Genomic DNA, 24,091 nt, shown 5'->3' with positions numbered 1-24,091 from the left:
GGAAGAGAACCCTCTAGAGATCAAGAGAGCCATAGAGTATCAGATTTAAGACATTACAGGGGGAAAAACCATAGAGTTCTATACAAAAGCCAACTGTCTTTTTCTATAGAGCCCCCTAGCAGCTTTTACACTTATCGACCAACTGCCTATAACCAATGACTTTTTCTGGGTAGTATTTGAAGACTGTCATTAGTGTTACTGTGGGGCAAATTATTTAATACAATTTGGTTCCTTTCATTTTTATTTCTAAAGCAATATAAAGGCTTTCAGAAACATATAATCAATTTTAATTAAAATATACATTTAAATCAAATCTAGTAATGCAGAGTTTAAATAAGCCTAAAATAAACTTTGAGGCAGCTAGGTAATGCAGGGGAAGACATGTAATGGGTGTCAGACACTTACTAGCTGTGGCCCTAGGCAAGTCATCTGACCTGTCTGCCTCAATTTCCTCATCTGTAAATAAGGATAATAATACTGCCAACCTTCCAGGTTAGCTAGGTGGCACAATGTATATACAGTGTCCTAGGGACTAGTGTCAGGAAGACTCCCTCCTCAGTTCATATATGGCCTTAGAAACACATACTAGTTGTGTGACCCTGGGCAAGTCATTTAACACTGTTTGCCTCAGTTTCCTCATCTGTAAATGAGGAATGAACTGGAGAAGAAAATGACAAATCAATTCAGCATTTTTCCCAAGAAAACTCCAAAGGGGCAGACATGACTGAAATGAATGAACTATAATAAATTCCCAATTTCTCACCACAAAAGGGGGAGGTTACAGTTTTTGTTAGCTTTTTGTTATATTATGTCAAATTTTTGCATTTTAATTCAGAAAATGAGATTTTAACCATTTTTATTTAAGGAAGTAGGGAAAAATAATTGAAAAGAATTAACTGAACTGAAAGATTCATTTTAAAGGAAGTTATAACAAATATTTCAGACAACTCCAGCTTTACTTATAATGTAAAAAAAAAAATCTTGATTTCTTAATGATACACCTTTAAATTTTTATGCTATTTGGAAAATGTTATGCAATGCAAAGCTAAGAGGACTGTGACTATCATACATTATAATATAGTCTACAAGTTCTTTAAACATGACAAAAGAGTGGCTAGAAAACAGTAAGATCAGCTTTCTGTATCTGGTTAAAGTGATTTTAAGTCTAAATTTTCTGTGTGGCCATTTTCAGTCACAGGGACCACTAAAATAAACTTTAATTACATAAAAAATAAATATCAGATCCGGACTGTAATTATATACAAACCATGTATGCCAAATCCAAATAAAGTAGAAACAGAATTATAACAATCTCCAACAGTTAATGATCTTAATGCACAGTACACATTGTTACCAAATTATAAAAAACAATCCCAATTGCTAGCAAAATTACAAAGTCATTTATAAACACAACATAAAATTTTAAAATACAAAAAAGTTAATCATTAGAGTAAAAACGTGATGACTGAAACAATTATCCCCCAAGTACTGTCTCATATACCTACAGGGGAAAATGAAATGACTGTGAAACACCTAAAAAAGTGTTTCTCTGTACAATATCTAATACTGTTCCAAATTTTAAATTACTTATTGATAGCAATCAAATTTTTCTCACTGTGCAAGCTATTTATAAGACTATGAGAACTGATTTGAAAAAAAGTTTTAATCCTACATTTATTAAGTACCTACTACATATAAGTTATGAGAGACAACAAGAAGTAGGGGATGAAAGAGTCAGTCAGGAAGACCTGGGTGACGAAGGAAGAAGAATTTGGAACTCAAAAAAAGTGTTTAAAAAAAAGATAAAATTATTGATCCTTATCTGACATTAGAAACTTAGTCTTACAATTTAAGTACAACAGCACATCTCAAAACATTCACTTAAAAAAGAACCCCAATTCAAACGTGGTCATTAATATTTATTCTTTAAAAATTCTTGCTTTTTGATGAGCAGGCAGATTTTGGAAAAACCTGAAAAGGTTTATATGAACTTATGCAAAGTGAAATGAGCAGAACCACGAAAACACTGTACACAGTAACAGCAACATTATGTGAGGATCAACTACAAATGACTTAGCTCTTCTCAGCTACATAATAACCCAAGACAATTACAAAGGACTCATGACAGAAAATGTTATGCAGCTCCAGAGTGCTCTGAATGCATATTTAAGCATACTTTTTTCATGGTTTTTTTCCTTTTGGCCTATTTCTTCTTTTGTAACACTAACTAACATGGAAATGTTTTACATGATTTCACATATATAACCTGCATCAAATTGCTTGACAGGTTGCGGTTTGTCCTTTGTTTGCAAAGAGGACCATGACATCAGGAAAATGATGCCATGATTTACAAGTGAACTGGTTTATAATGAGGGAGGGCTCACTTTCTCCTCGAGAGCCACCTATGTCCAGTGACCAGAGAGATATATATATATATATGTATGTATCAAGAAAACTAGAGATGGCCCAGGATGCAGTGGAAGACCTCAGCCTTTTTAAGCTAAGCCTGTTAAGGTCTTTTCAAGTTCTCACTTTGAGGCAGGAAAAGTGGAGGGGAGGAAGGGAGGGAGAAAAATTTAGAACTCAAAATCTTGTAAAAATGAATGCTAAAAATTGTCTTTGCATATAATTAGAAAAAATAAAATATTAAAATAAATAAAGTAAAATTCTTGTTTTTAAAAACTTATTCTTATTTTTGCAAGTGTCCCCAAATCCTATAAGTTACACGATCTAAATAAATATTACCCTAGTAGAACAAAAGCATGAAAATCATGCCTTTGGTAAAATTAACAAAATCACAAAAATCTCAGGAATTCAAAGGGACTTTAGAGACCCAAGTCCTGTCCAATCTATACCTCCACAACACACTTTCAAGTCTTTCAGCCCATGCTAAACCTCCTTGGAGGTGTAACCCACAACTTCCTAACATAGGTTCATTTCACTTCTGAACAACTCTAATTGTTGAACAATCAACAAACATTTTTCAAGTATCTACTATGAACCCCACACACAGTGCTAAACCCTGGGGATACAAAGAAGATAATTCTTGCAATCTCTCTCAAAGTATGACCTTGTGGCCCTTTGCCCTCTTGGTGACCCTTATCTAGGAACTCTACAGATTAGCAATGTCTTTTCGAAAATATGGTACCCAAAATTTAACACCACAATCCAGATGTGATCTGATCATGGCAGAGTACAGCAAGGCTATCATATCTGATTAGTCTTTAATAGGATCTTGATACAGCCTAAGTCTAAGATCAAAGTAACTAACTACTCTGGTTGCCTTACCACACTGTTGACTCATAATGACCTTGAGTCAAAAGGTGAAACATTTTTTAAATGCATTACTATCTAGCCAGAACTTCCCCATCTTAAAATTTATGAAAGGCTTTTTTTAGACATGAGGATAATACTTTACATTTATTCTCCCTAAATTTTAACATCAGCAATCCTTTTTGTCTTACCCTGCTAGGATCTTTCTGAATCCTTACTCTCATTCAATGTATCTTAAACTTCTTAGCTTTATATCATCTGGAAATTTGACAAGCATGCCATCTATGCCTTTCTCTAAATTGTTAAAGAATATATTAATCCTTTTCCATTGGTTGCTTTAGTTTTAAGTCAACTTATATCAAGGATGGTTTAATATTTCTTTTTTTTTTTTTTTGGCTTTTTGGAGGGGGAAGGCAGGGCAATTCAGGTTAAGTGACTTGCCCAAGTTTTCAGCTGAAGTTAAAAAAAGGTAGAAGTAACAACCATGATGTCAAACAAACAATGGGAGGTAAACAGGGAAACTACAGTTTGACGAAAGGTATTATGGACCAGAGGTATCTAATTCACAGCAGGTAAAACTCCCCCAATGCTACCAAAACCATATCAAAATGAAAAGGGGAAATGTTTAACAAAATAAATAAAAATTCAATACAATATAATGGTAATTTGTGGTTTTCTAAGTCAATACGTGGCCTACAAGGATCCAATTCTATTTGACTTCGACACCATGGCCACGCACAACAAATATCAATACTAAACATATATGTACCAACAGCATAGCTTCTAAATTCTTAAAGGAAAAAGTAAATGAATTAAGAGCAAAACCATAATAGTGGGAAACCTCAATTTTTTTCCTTTTAGTCCTAGATAAATCTAAATTAAAAAAGAGAAAGAAAGGAAGTACTAAATAGAATTTTTAAAAAGTTAAATATGATAGATCTCTGGATATTATTCAACGGGAACAGAATGAAGCATACATATTTCTCAGATGTGCATGGAACCTTCACAAAAACTGAATAAAATAAAACCTCACATACAAATTGAGGCATAAAAATCACACAAATAAATGTAGAAAACAGAAACATTATACACATCTTTGACAGACCATAATACAGTAAGAATTATAATCAACAAAGATCTCTGAAGCAAAGATTAAAAACTGGAGACTAAAGTACTTAATTCTAAAGAATGGGTGATCAAAGAACAAATCACAGAAACAATGTCACTGAAGATAAAGATAAGAATGAGACTAATATACCAAAATTTTTTGGATGTAGCCAAAACAGTAATTAGGGGAATTTTATATCTCCAAATGCTTCCATCAGTAAAAGAGAGGGAAAAAACAGAGCAACATAATGGACATACAACTGAAAAACCTAGAAAATCAACAAATTAAAACCCTTCAAAGAAGAATCTTGAAAATCAAAGATTAACAAAACTGAATTAATAAATAAAAAACTACAGGTGTAGTTTTACAAAATACAATGGATATATATCCATGATCAACATTACTATAGTGCCAGAAATGCTACCTATAGCACTAACACAAGAAAAAGAAATTTAGTCAGTAAGCACAGGCAAAAAAAAAGAATCAAAATTATCATTTTTAGCCATGATCAACCTTAGAGAATAAAAAAACTAAATGAAACAATTAACATCAACAAAGTTGAATGACAGCAAACAGAACCACATAAACCATTAGCATTTTTATATATCACCCCCCCCCAAAAAAAACAACCTAGTAGTAAGAGCTAAAAAGACAAATTTCATTTAAAATAATCATAATAACTCTTCTCAGCAATGCAGGGTTATAAGTCAACACCAAAAGACACATGATGGAGAGAGATGTCTACAATCAGAGAAAGAACAAGAAAGAACAGAGTTTGAATACAAACTGAAGCAAACTACCTGCTCCGTCTTTTTCTTGTTTGGTTTTGTTTGCTCTTTTCCACTGTTCATTCCATACGATACAATCCTTCTTTATAACCTGATTAAGTCTAATGTGAAACTATTTGCAGATCCTACACTTGATTGTATGCTGCCGTGGGGGGGCAAAGTGAGAGGGGGAGAAAATTTGAAACTTTTTTGTTGAATTGTATTGAATTGAATCCTGTAAACTAAAAATAAACAAATTAATAAAGACCAAAAAAACTTTTTTAAAAATAAAAATAAATGAGCAGAACCAAGAAGACATTGTATACAGTAACAGCAATATTATTTGAAGAATGACTTTGAGCAAATAAGTTATTTTGACTATTATAATATATACTCTAATATAAAGGACACATGAAGAAAGATGCTATCTGCATCCGGAGAAAGAACTGGTAAACAGAAATATGTCTAGAATAATTTTACATATAGAAACACCTATTTGTGTCTAATGGTGGCCATCCCTAGGGTGGGTAGGAGAAGGAAGATAAAAAAGGAAATTCACATGATAACTTTGTTGTATATTTAAAAGGAATAGCAAGTTGTACATAGTAGATTTGCAGTTTCACATGCAATCACCTTTTTTTATTATACTATGTTATGGAAATGCTTTTTTAAAAAGTTAAAAAAAATAATCATAAGAATAGTTGGTAACATAATGATAAAATAACTGGGAGTCAACCTACCAAGATATACACAAGAACTATATGAACACAGCTACAAAACACACTTTACAAAAATAAATACATATAAATAATTAGGAAAATAATTGTTCATGAGTAGGCCAAGTCAATATAACAAAAATGACGATACTGCTGAAATTGATTTACTTATTCAGTACAATAGCAATCAACTTACTTTATAGGGGGTTTACTTTGAGTTAAAAAAAATTACACATTTCATCTGGAGGAACAAAAGATTAAGAAAATGAAGGGAATTATTAAAAAAAAAAAAAGGCAAGGAAGGAAGCCTAATCGAAACAGATCTTACACTCTACTATAAAGCTTTAGTCATCAAAATAATTTGGTAGTGAGTACAAAATAAAGACTTGATCAGTGGAACAAAATAGGTACAAAATATATAGAAATAAAGTTGCCCACCATTTGACAAACCCAAAGATCCCAACTATTAGGGAAAGAACTCAACATACAATAAAAAATGCTGGAAGAACAGGAAAGTAATCTGGCAAAAAATATAGGCCAACATTTGACCATATACCAAATGAAGACATGATTTAGACATAAAAGGGAAACATCATAAATAAATGAGAGGAATGAGGAAGAAGTTACAAAGAAAGTAAAATGGACAGTTCTAATTACATAAAATAAAAAATTTTTAAACAAAACCAATTCAGCTAAAATTAGAAGCAGGTAAATGAGAAAATTAAAAGTAGATAAATGAGGAAAAATATTTGCAACTCATTTCTCTGATAAAAGTCTCACTTCACTTCTAAGATACATAGGGAACAGATTAAAATATGTAAGAGTAAAAGCCATCCCCTGATAAATGATGGGAAGATACAATTATGCAGTTTTAGGAGAAAAAAAGATAATATGAAAATAAATTTGTGGAACGAAGAGCAGATTAGTTCTGTTCAAAGGGAGAGTAAAAAGGATTTTTTAGTATAAAACAAAGGAACAAGGGAGGAAGAATTTGCTATTTTTTTTCACAACTAGAGTAAATGAGAAAGGGACTATACAAAAATGGAGTAAGGAAAGAGAGAAGCAGTTATCAAATGAACTTAATTCTCCAGAGGACCTATGATAAAAAATTAGTTACCTCCTTGATAGAGAGATGATGGACTCAAGGCACATAAAGATGTATTTTAAACATGACCACTGCGTAAATTTGTTTTGCTCTACTATGCTGATTTGTTACAATGAGTTTTATCCCTCTCCATTTTTAATTGGGAAGGACTCTGAGATGAGGAGGTTGGAAACTGTGATCCCCCCACAAAAAATAAGTACCCTTGAAATTTTTTTTTGCTTAAAAGAGACAAGAAGGTTAAAAGTAAACACAGACAAGTTGGATAATTTTGAAAGTAACATGTGGAATTTATTTATATAACTTTTTCAAAAGTAAATTATATGAAATGGAGTCACAATTTCACATCTGATTTCCTTTTTCCTTTTTAAATTTTTTTTCTTTTTGGAGGGGGGACGGCGGGGTAATTGGGGTTAAGTGACTTGCCCAATGTCACACAGCTAGTAAGTGTTAAGTGTCTGAGGCCAGATTTGAATGCAGGTCCTCCAGACTCCAGGGCTGGTGTTATATTCACTATATTCGATTTTCTTTTATGTATTTATTTCTACCATGTATATGTAAATACTCTCTTTAAAAAATTTTTAATGTAAGTTCAGAATTTTTTTAATTAAAAAATATCTATGTAAATATTTGGGAATTGTTATAAATCATGTTACAATATTTAAAATACCCGTAAGTTTACTGTTGTGGATACTCTCCCAACTCATTCAGACTCCACCGTGACTGTAGCTAATAATAAAATTTTTAAAAATAAAAAAGCAATAACCATGTGAGAAAAGTGCTCTAAATCCCTAATAACTAGAGAATTGTACCTCACACTCATCAGATTAGCAAAGAGACAAAAAAAGGAAAATGACAAATGCTGGAGGGGACTGTGGGAAAATAGCCACATTCAAGCAAGTAGAACTAAAAACTGGTCTAGCCATTCTAGAGCAATTTGGAACAGTACCCAGGTTAATAAACTGCATTCCTTCTGACACAGCTATATTACTAATAGGTCTATATCCCAAAGTGATCAGAGAAATTTTTGAAAAGACACACAAATGGGCAGCTAGGTGGCACAGTGAGTTAAGCTCTGCCCTGGAGTCAGGAGGACCCGAGTTCGGTTCTGGCCTCAGACACTTAACACCCACACAAAAAACTAGCCGTGTAACCTTGGGCAAGTTACTTAACCCCAATTGCCCTCAAAAAAAAAAAAAAAAAAGGAAAAGCCACACAGTACAGAAATATTTATAACAGCTATTTTATGGTTGAAAAGAACTGGCAACCAAAGATGTGCCATCAAATGGGAAACAGCTGAACAAATTATGGTATATTTATATAACAGAATACTACTGACCTATAAGAAATAATGAAGAAGATGGTTTCAGAGAAACTTGGGAAGACTTCTATGAATTGATGAAGTGAAGTAAACAAAACCAGAACAATTTATGTATTAACACCAATATCATAAAGATAAATAACTCTGAAAGACTTAAGAACTCTGATCAATATATATATATATACGATGATGACAAAGTACAATTCCAGAGGCCTTAATACAACCTCCTGATTGAGAACAGTTGACCTCAGGGTAGACTGAGACATATTTTGTTTGTATATGGCCGATGAAGGAATCTGTTTTGCTTGACTATGTGTTTGTCACATGTTTTTCCCCTTTGGCTTTTTCAACGGGAGAATGGCTGCAAGGAAAGAGAATGTAGATCTAAAAATAAAATCAAATTTCATTTTAAAACAGATCATTAGTAACTTTGAAGAGAGCAGTTTCAACTGAATGGTAAGGTAAGAAGACTGCAAAGAGTTAAGAGAGAAAAGGAAGTGGAGATAGTTATACCTATTATAGGCAGTCTACTCAAGGAATTTTAGCCACAAAAGGAAAGGGAGATAAAGGATAGCAAATAAGGATGGAAAGATCAAATGAGGGTGTTTTGAGGATGGAAAGGACATAAGACATGTTTATCAGCAGTAGAGAAGTAGCCAGTAGATAGAAAGAAACCAAACATAAGCAAAACGGTAGAGATGAAAAGGTGAATCTGCTTGAGAAGATGGAATAGAATGGTATCACTTGTGCACATAGAGGGGTTTGCCTTGGCAAGAAGGGCCACCTCTCCATGTGAAATAGAAGTGACAGTACAGAAAGGGGCAGAAGGCATCAGAGTGATATGAGGTGAGATACTAAGAGATTTTTTAGTGAAAAAAGGCAAGTTTCTCAGCTGAGACTATAGGAAGAGAGAAAGGTGTGAAATTGTTTGAGGAGGGATGTACGAGTACAGAAAAGTAGCTATGATGAGTGGGATGGATAGTGAGTTAATTAAGGAGGTGTAAAAGAACTGCCTTGCTACAGAGAGGGCCCAGTTGAGTTTATATAATATAAACTTGAAGTGGATCCAGTCAACACTTAAAAAAAAATTTTCTCCAGCAAAATTTGAAACTCAAAATCTTGTGGAAATGAATGATGAAAACTAAAAATAAATAAATAAATTCTGAAAAAAAAAAAGAAAAGAAATACTTGGTAATTTAAAATTTTTTAAAATTAAATTATTTATTTTTAACATTCTTTTTTTTTTAATTGAAATTCAGAATTCTTTTCCTCACCCTCAACACACTTTCAAGGCAAGAAATGGGATGTCAATTATATATGTGAAGTCATGCAAAACATATCTTCATATTAAACACACTGCAAAAAAAACTCCCAAAAAACAAGAAAAATAAAGTAATAGAAATTATGCTTCAAAAAAAAAATTTTTTTTTTTCTCCAGCTTAAGTCTACAGCTTATGAGTATGAGCAAAGGAAGTAATAGATGGTGAGAGCAATCCAAGACTAGGGTTTAGAAGAACAAGCTCTTAACTAGGATTAATGGGCAAGGGACTCAAGAGGACAGCATAGAATAACTGCTTCATCAAAGGGACAAGATAAGAAAGTGAGGTGAATATAGCCAATGCAGAGGTGATAGCCTAGAAAAGAAGTGAGGGGTGAAGGAATTAGAGGTCATAGTAAAGCTGAAAAACATTTGGAGTAGCAAAGCAGAGGAAAAACCTGAATGACAGATTATGACCAGATAAAAGAATTTCAGAGTTTATGAATATAGATATGGAATACTTCTGGGTGATGGCAAGATCAAAGGTATATAACCTTGTGTGTAGCTGTAGTATGTTGGGAAAATATAAGTCACGGGAAATGAGTAAATTGAGGAATTAGGATGAGAGTATTTGAGGAAGTTAGTAAGTTTGCTCAAGTCCCCTAGCATGGGTTTGAGTATTGTGGAGCTTTATATACAACAAACACCATAATTTAATTGGGTGATATAGAGATAGGCAGATATATGTGTATATATATATATATATATATAAATATGTACATATATATGTATGTGTGTGACTAGATAGGAACAGACAGACAGATAGAACTAACCTCAAACAGGGGTTACTGAGCAACAGGGGTAGAGAGAAAGTCTGGGAGTGGCAAAAGGGAGCAAAGTATAATAACAGTTCTCCACCACAATAATATAAGTACAAGTGAGGGGCGGCCAGGTGGCGCAGTGAGTAAGAGCATCGGAAGACCCGGGATCGGTTCCGGCCTCAGATATTCGGCACCCACACAAAAATAACTGGCCGTGTAACCTTGAGCAAGTTACTTAACCCCAACTGCTTAAGAAAAAATAAAAATAAGTACAAGTGCAACCAGTGTTGCAAAGACAGGGAAACTATCGATAGGAAAGAGGTCTCGGTGAGTGCAAGAAGATGATGGCCTTAGAATGGAAAGGGTTTAAGATAAAATCTAGTTTGTTACCTATGGAACAGGCAATCAAGAGAGCACAGTGAAAGAGTTGGGTAGATTTAGAGTAGTAGTTTAGAATGCAAGTTCCTTGAAGACAAGGGACCATATTTTTGCCTTTCTTAGTAGCTTTAGTACTTAGTACATAGTAAGTTGCTTAATAAATGCTTTTTTATTGACAGTTATGGGTACCACATCTTTAAAAGAAGACGCAAAAAGATACAAGCTGAAGCATGTCCAGAAGAAGGTAACCAGTATGATAGTATTGTAGGACATGGTACTCAATGAAAAGAACTAGGGATGTTTGGCTATCATAAGCTGCAGGAGGAATTCTCCTTGACTTCAAGCATTCTAAGACATATCAGTAAGAAAATGATTAATCTATCTACAGCAGATTTAAGAGTAAGCGGTAGTTAAAGAGGAAGATTTTGGGTTGATTTAAGGAGAAACTACCTAACAAGACTATCCAAAAACAAAATGGACTGATGCAAAAAGCAGTTGAATTCCCCTTGGAGGACTCAAAGAGAGGTTGGGACTAGTACCGTGTTTCCCCGATAATAAGACCTATCCCGAAAATAAGCCCTCCCCTTACTGTGTAAGATTCCTCTAAAATAAGCCCTCCCCCGAAAATAAGCCCTATTGAGATTGCTACTGTAGTGAAGGTGATCCCCTGCGCTACACGCTACATTACGGTACCCTTTGTATGCACCGTCGTCCCCCCCCATGAAACGCACGCCGGGCTCCGAGCTGCATCCAATCAGAGCTGCAGCAGTGACAGACAGCCTCATCCTGTTCTTCCCCAGTGATTTGCTTGCTGGCGCCATTGAGAGCAGTGCCGCGGAGGAGAGCTGAGGCAGGACAACATAAGCCCTCCCCTGAAAATAAGCCCTCTGGTGTTTTTCTTTCCAAAAAAAATAATAAGACATTGTCTTATTATCGGGGAAACACGGTATTTATCAGATGTGTTATATAATACAGTTGAAAAAGCAACTGGATTTGAAGCCAGAGATCCTGAATTTTACTATCATTCCACTTAACGACCTATGTCACGTTAGGCAAATCATTTAACCTCTCTGGGTCTTGTTTTCTTCATCTATTAAATGAAAGGATTGTACTGTTCTTTCTCAACCCTAAACTTAAGGTCCTTCTCAACTATAAATATATCATCCTAGAGAAGATTTTTGGTCACCTAAGGGTTGGGACCTCATTTCTGAGGTCTCTTCCAACTCTCAGATTCTATAATTTTGTATTATGCAAATATCCAGCAAGTACCCAGTCAATTATCAAGCATGGTCCAGTTTTCCTCAAAATGTCTCTCACTTCTGTATCTTCCTATTCTTGCCATCCTAGTCTAGTTTCTGATTATCTCACACCTATACTTTCCCCTCCAATATCTGTCTTAGAAATAGCAATCTTCCTAAGGTACTAATTTCTTCATTTTATTATCATGCTCAGTACCTCTTATGAGTCTTTACTGTGCCTGCAAGATACATTTTAACCTTTTCAGCCTAGTTTTCAAGATTCTCCATTATTCCTTCATCTTTCCATTGAACAAAGATTGATTTAAGCTCTACTAGGTACAATGAAGTATGACAGACAGGGGGAAGACAAAAATAATTAAGTCAGTGTGTCCTGCCTTCAAGGATCTTACAGCCCATCATACCTGTTTTCTATCTCTCAAAGGTACAATGTCTACTCCCCTTTGTTTCTACCTAACCAAATCCTAACCAACTCTTAAGACCTACATCAAATTCCATTTTCCACACCAGGAGAAGTAATCTATTTTTATTTCTTTGTATTTCTCAGCTCCTGAATACCATATTACTCAATATAGCAAGAACTCATCCTGAATGAAAGTATACTTTAAAAAAAAGTAGCTTTAATCACTGAACTTAGAATAACAGACTCTATAAAGAACACGAACACTTTAAACTCACACGAGGAACTGAGTTCCCATGAAATTAATGTTTAATGCATTTTTCAAAAGTTCTAACTGAAAATAAGTATATGCATACCTCCAAAATAACACTGCCCTCAATGTTATTCTGAAATAACTTCATTATTAGAGAGGTTATCCTGAAGATCAAATGAGACCATACATAAAGCAAGGACTATACATACATGGCAGCTATGATTAGTAGAGCCAAACTCTATCCCTCTATTCCTGTTGAAAACCACACTGGAAAATAAGTTAATCTGATCACACAGATCAAATGGTTTAGTGATCAAAGATCTAGAATTAGAAGGGGAGACTTTAGGGGTAATCTGGTCTAACTTCTTCATTTTACAAGTGAGGAAATTAAAGGTCAACTGAGTTTAAATGACTTGTCTACCTACAGTCAAACATAAAGGAAGGATACAAACGGGGACACACACAGACATACATATATACATGATTTGAAAACAGGGCCTCTGACTCCAAATCCAGTGTTCTCTGTACCACAATGCTCCTTTATGAGCAACCTTATCAAACATCCATCAGGGTTAACTATCCTAATTCAGTTAGATTATCAGTCATATTTGCCTAATGGATAGGCACAAAGATTAATCCTTCTAACTGATTCAAAAGTTTTTTACTTTGAAGAATTGTTTACATAATGATGGTCTAATGTTATATGATCAAAGTATATAATTCTCATTCCATAATAATGTAAATGAAATAAAATTTCAGGGATAGCTAGGTGACACAGTGAATACAGCATATAGCCCTGGAGTCAGGAGGACCTGAGTTCAAATCCGGTCTCAGACACATTACGCTAACCATGTGACCTTAAGCAAGCCACTTAACTCCAACTACCCCTCCAAAAAGCAAAAATAAAATAAAATTTCAGCAAAAATAATTGATTTTCCACTATTCAAAAAGACATGCATATTTTGTAATTAATTTTGTAATTAAAAATACTATCTTGAACTTTTATAAAACATCTTTAAAAATTTATTTAACACTTTTTTTACACTCCAAGTTCAAAATTTTCTCCCTCCCTCCCACGTTAGGTAAAAGAAGGCAAGCAATATATCAATTATACATGTGAAATAATGTTAAACATTTCAATATTAATAGCTCAAATAAAATCAAGAAAAATAAAGGTGAGAAAATTATACTTCAATTTGAACTCAATTCTTCAGTTCTCTATCTCTGAAGGTAGACAGAACTTTTTCATTATGCCTCCTCTGGAATTGTCTTGATTGTACTATACTGATCAGAGTGGTCAAGTCTATCGTTGTTACTATGCACAATGATCTCCCATGTCTCACTTCATTTTGCATCAGTTCACAGAGTTCTTGCCATGTTTTTCTGAAACTACTCCCCCTAGGGATTTCTTATAGCACAATAGCACTCTATCATAATCATATGCCACAATAAGCCATTCCCCAATTGATAAGCATTCTATCTTTTCTTAAATGAGATAGTGGGTTCTAATACAGGCTTATCAACTAATCTGGTACATGACTTTTCATCTCTTTAGAACTTACGGTTTCTCATATGTAAAATGAGAGGGTTGAGATTAGATTTTAGCCCTAAAACTGTTCTGTAATGAATTTAAAATCATTAGGAATAAGTATTATTAATTCTCTTTCTGATAAAAAAATTGAAACTGAGATATTAGAATCTAGATAAAACAAAAAACCTGAGAGTCTACATAAAACCAAAACTAGTAGTCACTCTGGTCAAGACATGGTCAGTAGGGGCGGCCAGGTAGCACAGCGAGTAAGAGCACCGGCTCCAGTGTCAGAACGACCTGGAGATCGAATCCCGGGCTCAGACACTTAGCACCCACCCAGAAACACCTGGTCATGTAACCTTGAGCAAGTTACTTAACCCCAATTGCTTAGGGGCAGCCAGGTGGCTCAGCGAGTAAGAGCACCGGCTCCAGTGTCGGGATGACCTAGGGATCGAATCCGGGCTCTGACACTTAGCACCACACCCAGAAATAACTGGCTGTGTAACCTTGAGCAAGTTACTTAACCCCGATTGCTCATAAAAAAAAAAGACATGGTCAGTAAAAAATTAGTCAATCTGGTTATTTTATTCAACTGGCTGATGTACCTAACTAATCTAATGCATCTCTGATATCATCTTTTCCAATTATGCAAACTGCATCCCATCTACTCCTGTGCAAGATACTTCCATAAATTTACCTCACTAGGTCTATCCAACATGTTCACTTGACATTATGTAGACATCCATTGAAGAGAGGGACTATCTATCGGTTATCCTTCATTCCACTGAATTCACTGTTAATGACTATAAAACTTTAACAGAAAATATATTTATTGAATGATTTGCCCTCATTTGGTATTATGGAGGCATGTTTCCTGGGTGCTCATAGCAAACTAACCTTTTTTTCAGAATTTTTATGATGATCTTGGTACCAAATAATCTGTCCCAGTTAACTACCCTACTTCAGTCAACTTATAATAGTCATATTACTTACTGGATAGGTATGAAGATTATTCCTTCTAAATAATTCCTTTCCCTGATACTGTACTTTCAAAGAACTAACTAATATTAAACAGCAATACCTGTACTGTCAAAATTGGGAGGGAAAGGAAGCTTTACTGAATGGAGTCTGACAAAGAAAGTGTTGATTAGAATTAAGACTTCATACTGCTTGGTACAACTAATGACTATATGTGTGACTTTTTTCAAGATATTTGAGCATCTCCACATTAAGGAAAGTAGCAAACATTTTGACTAAACTTTGCTGTGAATCATGGAGTTCTATAGTCTCTGACAAACTGAAGCTGAAGATCAAACAAAAGGCAATACAGAGGTACATGGTAAACAACAATAAGCTCCAATAAGTTAAACCAAGAAATATGTAACTGGGGAAAAAAAAAGGATGAGCTAGTCATATTATAACTATTTGGTACTAGGAACAACATGAAACTACTGAAAAAGTATTAGCTGGCTAGGAGCACCCAGGAATTACACCTCCAAAATACAAAAAGTGTGAATCATTTAATAAATGTGTATTTGCTATTAAAGTTTTATGTTCATTAACAGTGAATTGGTAGAAGTACTATTTGGACTCAGACACTATATTAGGTAAACCAAAAACAGAAAAGGTTTATGTAAAATAAAAAGATTATCCTTTACAATCTGCTGCTGATCTTATGCCAATCAAATATTTGAATTGGCAGGCAGAAAAATCCCAACCAAAGATACCATTTCCACCATTACTGAGAACCTATCACAGACTTCACAAAGCTAACTGGCTCTATGCTATAACAAGAATATTCTACAAAGACGGCACAAAGTATGTGAACCAAAAGATAAGATGCAAGTGCAACACCGAAAAGGACCAACTGGGTATTGCTATGGCTTCTAGAAAAACTGTGAGAATTTAGTTCCAACAAGGCCCTTGGAACCAGAAGACATTAGCCTTGAAATGTGACCTATCGAAAGTGATTGTTCCTTCACAGACAGGCAAATCAGACTCTAGAAAGGCTGTGTATAAGAATCCTAGTCGAGGATCCTCCAAGGGATCACCCTTATAAACACTCACTTTAACACTGTGCTACACACTGGCTGGGAATACAAATAGAAAAGACAGCCCCTGCTAAGGATATATAAACAATATCTGCTAAAACACTGAATGTTCTTTTCAATACCATGTGAAAAGTCTATGATTTTCACTGGCACATTAGTGGTATTTTTATCATCTTACAATAGACCAGCTTTGCTGTACTACTAGTTTTCCAATACCATATAAATGTTATGAACATGTGAGATATATATAGATATTGATATAGATATATAGGTAATGAGTTGGCCCCAGAATCAGAAAGATCTGGTTCAAGTCCCAACTCTGGGAAAGGGAAACTTACTATGTGACCTTGGGCAAATCACTTAACTTTCTTAGTGCTCAAGGTAATTCCCCTGGGCTCTAAGGTAATTATAAATTATAAAGCAAGTGTCAGTTGGAATTTGAAACCTAGAGTACTTGTTATTAATAATAATAATAATTCTATGTGTAATAATAAATTAATATTTCAATGTATATACTAATATAATGCTGGTATATAATATTTATAATGTACATGTAATAGTGATAATAATAATTCTAGTTAACAAGCATTTATACAGCACTTTGAAGTTTACAGAATACTTTACAAATAATATCTCATTTTATCCTCACAACTATCCTTGTTACTTTAAACATCAAAGCCTTAATGGATTAATGAAATGAGTAAGACAGGTAATTATAAACTTGTCTTTGCTCATACTACTCCCCATGCCTGGAATGCCCTTCATTGCTCCCCCATTTCCACCTGTTGAAATCTTATTTTTCAAGGTACAACTCAAAAGTCACTTCTTCAATAAAGCCATCTGTGATCTTCTCCAAAGACATTACCTTACTCAAACCACAAAATCACTTTCTCTTAAACTCTTACCACATTCTGGATTATAGTTACTGCACTATTATGGTATATTTATAATTTATACTCTATTTATACTTTGTATAGTATATTTATCATATAGTTATTAAATATTTGTGTTACATGAAAGCAGGAACTATATTTTAATCAGTTATCTGCTTCACTTTCAGAACCAAGCCATAGTAGGTACTAGATATGTGTTTATTGAATCATCCCCATTTTAACATTGTTAAATAGCAATAGCTTCTTTTTGTTGGAATCAACATAGTTTTTCCTTTGCTTGAATTAATTCAACCTAAGTAAGGTTTGGGAACTGAAAAAAAAAAATTCAAACTTCTTTTCCATTCTGTAAAGCAGATGATTAGTGAATCAACTACATAAAATATATTGAATTATAATGCTGACCTTGCTGAAAGTCCACTGTTTAAAAAAAATTTAAACTTTCAAAATGTAAAGATGTAAAAAGTTTTAAAGGAAAAAGTAAAAGTTTAAAACATATGTGCATATATTGTTAAAATAATTAACTCCAGAACATATAATTTTTTTAAGTTAAAGAAAATGTAAATGTTTTGTTTTGGATAATGGTTATTATCCTCCTAACTGCAAGAACATCCCCCAAATATTTGTTAACTTGTTTAAGATACTTGTGACATAAGAGAGGAACTATCTGCTTTTATCAAGTTTGGTAAATAAAATAACTTCAATAAGTTTTTCATTTATTATATGCAGGTTAACCATACCAGAAAGTTGAACTACATAAACGAGTAATTCCTTTAACTTTCTGTCAAAAAATTATTTAATAGATTCCATGATCTAAGTTAAGAAACCCTGTAGTGGAAACCAATAGTGTACATCTGCACTAAATGTTAAATTACAGATATAGTCCCAAATATGAAATTAACATCCTTATAGGGATCAGACTAATAATCTGAGCTTTACTAGTACCATGCGCTAATCAATTGAACTAGTACCAGCCATTAAAAGTAACGAATATCTCAAACATAAAATGGGATGCAGGATCTTCTAAACATAATTGAGATTTACTATCCTAGGGATTCACAAAACAGATTAACATAGCAAGGTATGTCAAAATTCATATTTGGAAGAGGGCACTCAGAAGAGTCTCTAGAGTGGGTTGGTAAAATAAGATTATCAGTATGACTCCTATAACCCTAGCTCTACCCTCTTATCTGGATTCAAATGGCTAGTAGGTAGCTTAGAGAAAACCCAAGTTCCAAAAATGAACTTGGGTCTATATACACCCAACATCACCTGGCTGTGTAATGCTTTCCTACCAAAATCAATCAATTTCTACCTGAATGTATATTGTTTATATGGCAGCCTGCCAAGCCCTGAAAGTAAAAAAATGGTATAAGATGTGGCAGCATGGTAGACTGGAAAGAAAATAAACTAGATTTTTGGATTCAAAAGATCTGTGCAAGAAATTCTAAGTCCAATATTTAACTACTCTCATCCTTACTTCCCTAATTTATAAAATCTGGTTAATACTTGTACTACCTACCTCAGAGGGTTACTGTGAGTAAAATATTTTGTAAACATTTGTAGACACTAAGGACATAAATATATGTAAGCATGTATATGTGTACATATGTATATATGTAATTTCGTAACAATCACCAGATAATAACAGAATGGAACATGACAAAAGTCAAGAGTTTGGGATTTGGGTTCAAACCACAACTTTGATACTTGCAACCCAGCTGGGCATATACATGTAACCTTTCTGAGCCTTAGTTTTCTCATCTATAAAATAAGAAGGTTGACCTACATGACCTCTAAGGTTTTCTCTAAGTCAAAGTCCTATAATCAGGAGATCTATTTGTTAATTTGGAAAAATAGAAACTATGCACTATTTCACAGGGCAGTCTTGAAGCACTCTGCAAACAAACCATAACTATCGTAAATATCAATTCAAATTATTATTATAGTCAATACCACATTATAGGTTCATGTTTACATTATTATCTAATCATCATTCATTTAATGGATTAGTCTTCTTAGTGCCTAATAACAGATACAATAATATTTTAATCATCTGTGATTTAGTATGAATACAACACCATCCATTAAAGTGAAATGCAATTCTCCTATGCCTCCTATTACATATTCTGGAGTTAGTTATTTTAACAATATATAGTATTCATAAATGGATTTGGCAAAAACAAAAACTTGGTGGTCAACCTGCCAGTAATGATTGTCTACAAACTTACCATGGTTGCTCCTTGGGGGCCAAAAATACACTATTCCTGCACCTGACCTCCAAATTCCCCAAAGTTGTCAAACAAGTTAAGAGATTGTACTCTGAAACCACAGGGTCAATTTGACACCAAGAATGGTCAAAGGAACACAGACAGAGCTAGAAGGGACCCATAGAAAGTCATCTAGTTCAACCCCCTCATTTTACACATCAGGAAACTAAAGCCCGCAGAGGTTAGTGACTTGTCCAAGCTGAGGCATTAGCACAGCAAAAATCTACATTATCATTTTAAATCACAGCGTCTGGTCCAGTTCTTTACTGAACTTGACTGGACTGTGATTGAGTTCTTAACCTCTCTAGGCTTCAGTGTCCTCATCTATATAATGAGAGAGTTTGACTATTGTTTCTAGTTCTATGTCCTATCATCCTATCAATTGGCAGTTTAGTACATATAAGTGATCAGGGATATATTAGCAATGACTGTCCCCCACAACTGGCTATTTCAATGTGAAACTAAAGACTGAATGTAAAACTTGAACTACCTACTCTCTGACAAACAGAAGCAATTTTCCTCCAACATACAAGGGAAACTGAGCAAAGGAAACTCAAGCATGTCACATAAACTCTGTAAAGGTAACCTCAATTTTCACTGCTGTGATTTCTAGCACCTTTTAAAAGCATTAACATCAATTCAAAACAATAAAACACTCATCATCTATGGGGAATCTTGTTTTAAGTTTAAATTACCAACCTTTTATAGAACAGGAACTATCACAGTAATAACAGTATTAATCAGTTTGATGTATTCAACTCCAAATACTGAGCATTACATATCTAAAGAGGTACTTTATTTTTTTTTTTTAAAGCAATTGGGGTTAAGTAACTTGCTCACGGTTACACGGCCAGTTATTATTTCTGGGTGTGGTGCTGAGTATCTGAGCCCGGATTTGATCCAGGTCATCCCGACACTGGAGCCGGTGCTCTTACTCGCTGAGCCACCTGGCCGCCCCTAAGCAATTGGGGTTAAGTAACTTGCTCAAGGTTACACGGCCAGGTGTTTCTGGGTGGGTGCTAAGTGTCTGAGCCCGGGATTTGATCTCCAGGTGTTCTCAACACTGGAGCCAGTGCTCTTACTCGCTGTGCTACCTGGCCGCCCCTAAAGAGGTACTTTACCTTGAGTTTCTGAGTTGCTGAAAATATATTTGGAAAACTTCTTGGGAAAAGTATTATAATCCCCCCAGCTACCTTATACCATCATTCCTGTAAAATGAAGATCCAAGTTTAAACCCATTCATTGCTTTGAAAATAACTAATCAATAGTCAAAAATTCATATCTATCTCATTATATGTGTATATATATGCAATATATATATACACACTAAATTAAGTATTTGAAGATATCACAATAAAGTTTAACAAAACCCTATGACAGATTCATCCCTTTCTACCTTATAGAAAAAAAGACCTATAAGAATCTCAATTTACTGTGTACCTATGAACTAATCCAGGTGGCACAAAAGTAGTAACTAACAATTGTAGACACAAGTAATAGAATACACATGTAAAGATACAGAGATAACACACAAAAACAGAGAACATTTAACACAATCATAGAAAAGCACCCAGAAAATGTATACATGATTTTATTTTGAACTGAAGGGCATTCTAGAAATGCCCATCTTCTCACCCAGTAGGTACAACTCTCCTCTCATCATTTTATGAATTGTTTGTTCACGGGGAGAAACTTACTGGTACTGAGTCTTCTACCAGGTAATAAGAGTAGGTAAAAAAAAAACTGCTGAGTGCCTTACACAATAATATTGTTTTCAATTTAAAGGGAAAACTGAGAATCAAATAAAAGTTCTGAGGAGAACTTTAACAGGACATTCAACTTAGGCACAGAACTGGTTCTCTCTCTCTTGCAGAATAGATGGACCGGATCCTTGAGTTGTCAGAATTTCTGTCATACTCTCAGGATTCTCAACTAGAGGCAAAAATAACCCCTGAGTATTTTTTAACTACAGTCGCAGAAAAGTCCCCTTCAGATGGCAAAACCTGACATTACCTCTTTCTAGGTAACTACACACAGACCCCTTCATCTCAATAAAAGGGGGGAGGGGTTTAAAAGAGGGGTAGGACGAACAAACAATGAATTAATGTTTTTCTTGCAAAACCGTTCTCCAATTAACTCTTGACTAGAAAGCCTCCAAGCTCCTCCTTTCTTCTAACAACTAAAGCCCCGCAGGCTTTTCAAAAGCACTGATTTTCTACATATGGAAAATACGAATTTGTCGACTCCCCCTCAAACCCGCCGCCCCCCCCTCCACTGCCCTACCACCAAACACGAACACACACACCCCAGGGATGATCAACACCACCACTCCACAACAGGGCAAGAGTTGAGACCAACTACCCCCTCCCTCCCACGGCAGATCTTTGTCCCACCTGCCTAAGAGCCACTTTCCCCACCCCATCCTGGACTGAGTCTCCCCTCCTCCTTTCCCCTATATGGGGCTCCTCGACTCAAGCTCCCTCCTTTCTGGGCCCCCTACCCCAAGACGAGATCCGCCATGTGGGGACCCCTTTCCCGCCCCCCCAGGGCACGCTCGGGGAGCGGGGGGCTGGGTCAGCCCCTCCTCCTCCACCCCTCGCGCTTCTCCTGAGACTCCCCCTCCCCGCACCCCAACGGGTCTCCCCAGCCGCACGCCCCACACCCGCCCCGAGTGCGCACTTCCTCACTCCCCCACCCGTACCCCGGCCCCGGAGCTCACCTCACCTACCCTCTTTCGGGGGCCGGGCTCCTCCGCCTCTCGCTCCGCCATGTTGGGCCCCGGCGGAGGCGCCGCTCGGTGCGGCGCCCGCTCCGGCTCTGGCTCTGGGCCGCGGCGGCCCCCTGGCTGGTGGTCTACCCCTGCCCTGGCCCGGCCCTCCCCACCCTCCCCTCCCGCCGCCACCGCCCCCCCCTCCGCCCTCCCCTGCACACGCACCGGCGCCTCGATGCTGCCCTCCCCGGGCCGGGCCTCACCTCGCCTCCCTCAAGTGGGGAGGGGGCGGGTCCCGCACTCTTAGGGGAGGTGGCGGGGTGTCTGATTCCCCGGATTGGGGAGGAGAGGCAGGACGGGTTGCGGGGAAGGGGCGCGGGGAGCCCGGGACTCGGGGGGTTAATGGTGTCTAATGGGCCCTGGGTGGAGGATTATTTTCTGTCGGAGAAATTCCTCCGCCTGCCCCCTTCTTAAAGCGGTCACCAAAACGAGCCTCTTGCGCGGGCCTTCACTGCGCTTGCGCTAGGCGCCTGCGCACTGCCAGCTCCTCCCTCCCTTCCCATCACTCCACCCTTTCTGGGCATGCGCAATGAGAAAGCTTGGGTAGGCCAAACCCCTGGAGCCCTCTAGCTACCAGCTGCTGCTCCCTCCACTGAGTTATGGCTTCCCTCTTAAAGGCCCCATGACCAAATTTTGACTTGAGGGGTAGGGGAAGATGGGAGTGAGTCCTGGGAAGGGTACCAGGCCTTGTGTTTGGGGTCTTGAGATCCAATTATTCCTTTCTCTTTGCCATGGTGACCACCAAAGTGATTGCACTAAACCCAAGTCTAATGGGTCTCAAGGAGTCAGAACTGGAAGAGGCGTTACAGGTGCTTCAGCCTAACGCCCTCATTTTGCAGAATAGGAAACTGAGGCTCAGCTGAAGGGATTTGTCCAAAACAGCAAAATGAGTGAGGGGGCGGAGCCCAGAGCCTCTTCTGCTGAATCTAAGTCTTTTCTGAAGGTCTAAGATCCTGTCTGGCTGGGAGCCAAGACCAGAAGGATCCAGTCAGCAGCCCAAGGGAAACCCCAGCTTCTCTCATGGCATCAGTAGTCCAGGTTTGAGGGGGTCAGGTAAGGCCGGACCAGAACTTACTCCAGCCTGGAGCGTGAAAGAACCAAGCGCCTTCCAATGCAAGGACACTTATGATGAAGATAAGGCCATGCTATAAAGAGTAGACCAGTTACGAGAGCTAATGGTCCCCAGCAGCCAGACATTCGGACCCTGGAGGTGGGAGAAGGCGTGTTCTTCATCTCCGAGATGCCAGTCCCATCCCTAGCCCAGAATGAGGATGAGCAATGGAGGGTCCATATCAAAATAAGTCCTGTTTTGTTCTCCAGGAGCTGGTGAAATAGGAACATCCTGGCTTCTCGCCACTGCTGTTAGAACACGAGAACTTGTCTAAAGCATGGGAAGTTGCGCTCTCTGCCATGAAAATCTGAGGTAGATAAACTTGCTTCTAGAATCAGTTTCTGATTACATGGTAAAGGTAGCACGTCTGTCCTTGTTTCATGCTTCTATTGACTCCACTTTCCTACATGTCAGAAGGAAATGGGTCATTGTCATCATCAATTATCAAATATAAAGGAGAATAGTAAGAAATGTATAAGAAATAGTAAGAAACTCCTTTCTCAGCATCTTCTTATCCTGTATTATTTCCATGCATGTTTTTGATGGATGAAGAACCATAATAAAAGCAAATAAAACCTTGAAGACGTTTCCTTAACCAAACCCAATAATGTACATGTGAGGTAGCAAGAGTATTTTGAATAATTGCAATTATTGAATATCAATCCATGATAACCCAACAATACATATATGTGTGTGTTAATTTAGATATCATAACAGCTTGACCAGAGACAAATTCAGAAAGAAAATGCAAGATAACCTGGATCAGTTTCTGGACCATCTATTTGCACATTGCCAACCACTGATGATCATGTCCA

The 24,091-nt window shown here is 36.5% G+C and overlaps 1 protein-coding gene across 11 annotated transcripts in view; it reads right to left on the bottom strand.

Annotated features, from left to right (window-relative positions):
• Positions 1-22,619, bottom strand: part of ZMYM4 (zinc finger MYM-type containing 4) — a 135,641-nt gene extending 113,022 nt beyond the window's left edge. For 4 of the 11 annotated variants that reach the window (XM_069067898.1, XM_069067903.1, XM_069067899.1 and 1 more), the window contains exon 1: positions 22,115-22,274. In XM_069067898.1, the coding sequence (XP_068923999.1) occupies positions 22,115-22,165 (51 nt within the window). In that variant the 5' untranslated portion in view covers positions 22,166-22,274. Of the gene's footprint in view, positions 1-22,114; positions 22,279-22,330 lie in introns of those variants that run through there. The other 7 variants (XM_069067908.1, XM_069067905.1, XM_069067907.1 and 4 more) reach the window with 6 other exon arrangements.
• Between the last annotated feature and the right edge of the window lie 1,472 nt (positions 22,620-24,091).

Source organism: Petaurus breviceps, unplaced genomic scaffold, assembly GCF_028583685.1.
Source record: "Petaurus breviceps papuanus isolate PSGF00001 unplaced genomic scaffold, PetGlider_PUasm1.0 90760, whole genome shotgun sequence".
Classification (NCBI taxonomy): Eukaryota; Metazoa; Chordata; class Mammalia; order Diprotodontia; family Petauridae; genus Petaurus; species Petaurus breviceps.
The sequence above is the reverse complement of the archived record's forward strand: the minus strand, read 5'-3'. Positions and strand labels throughout refer to the sequence as shown.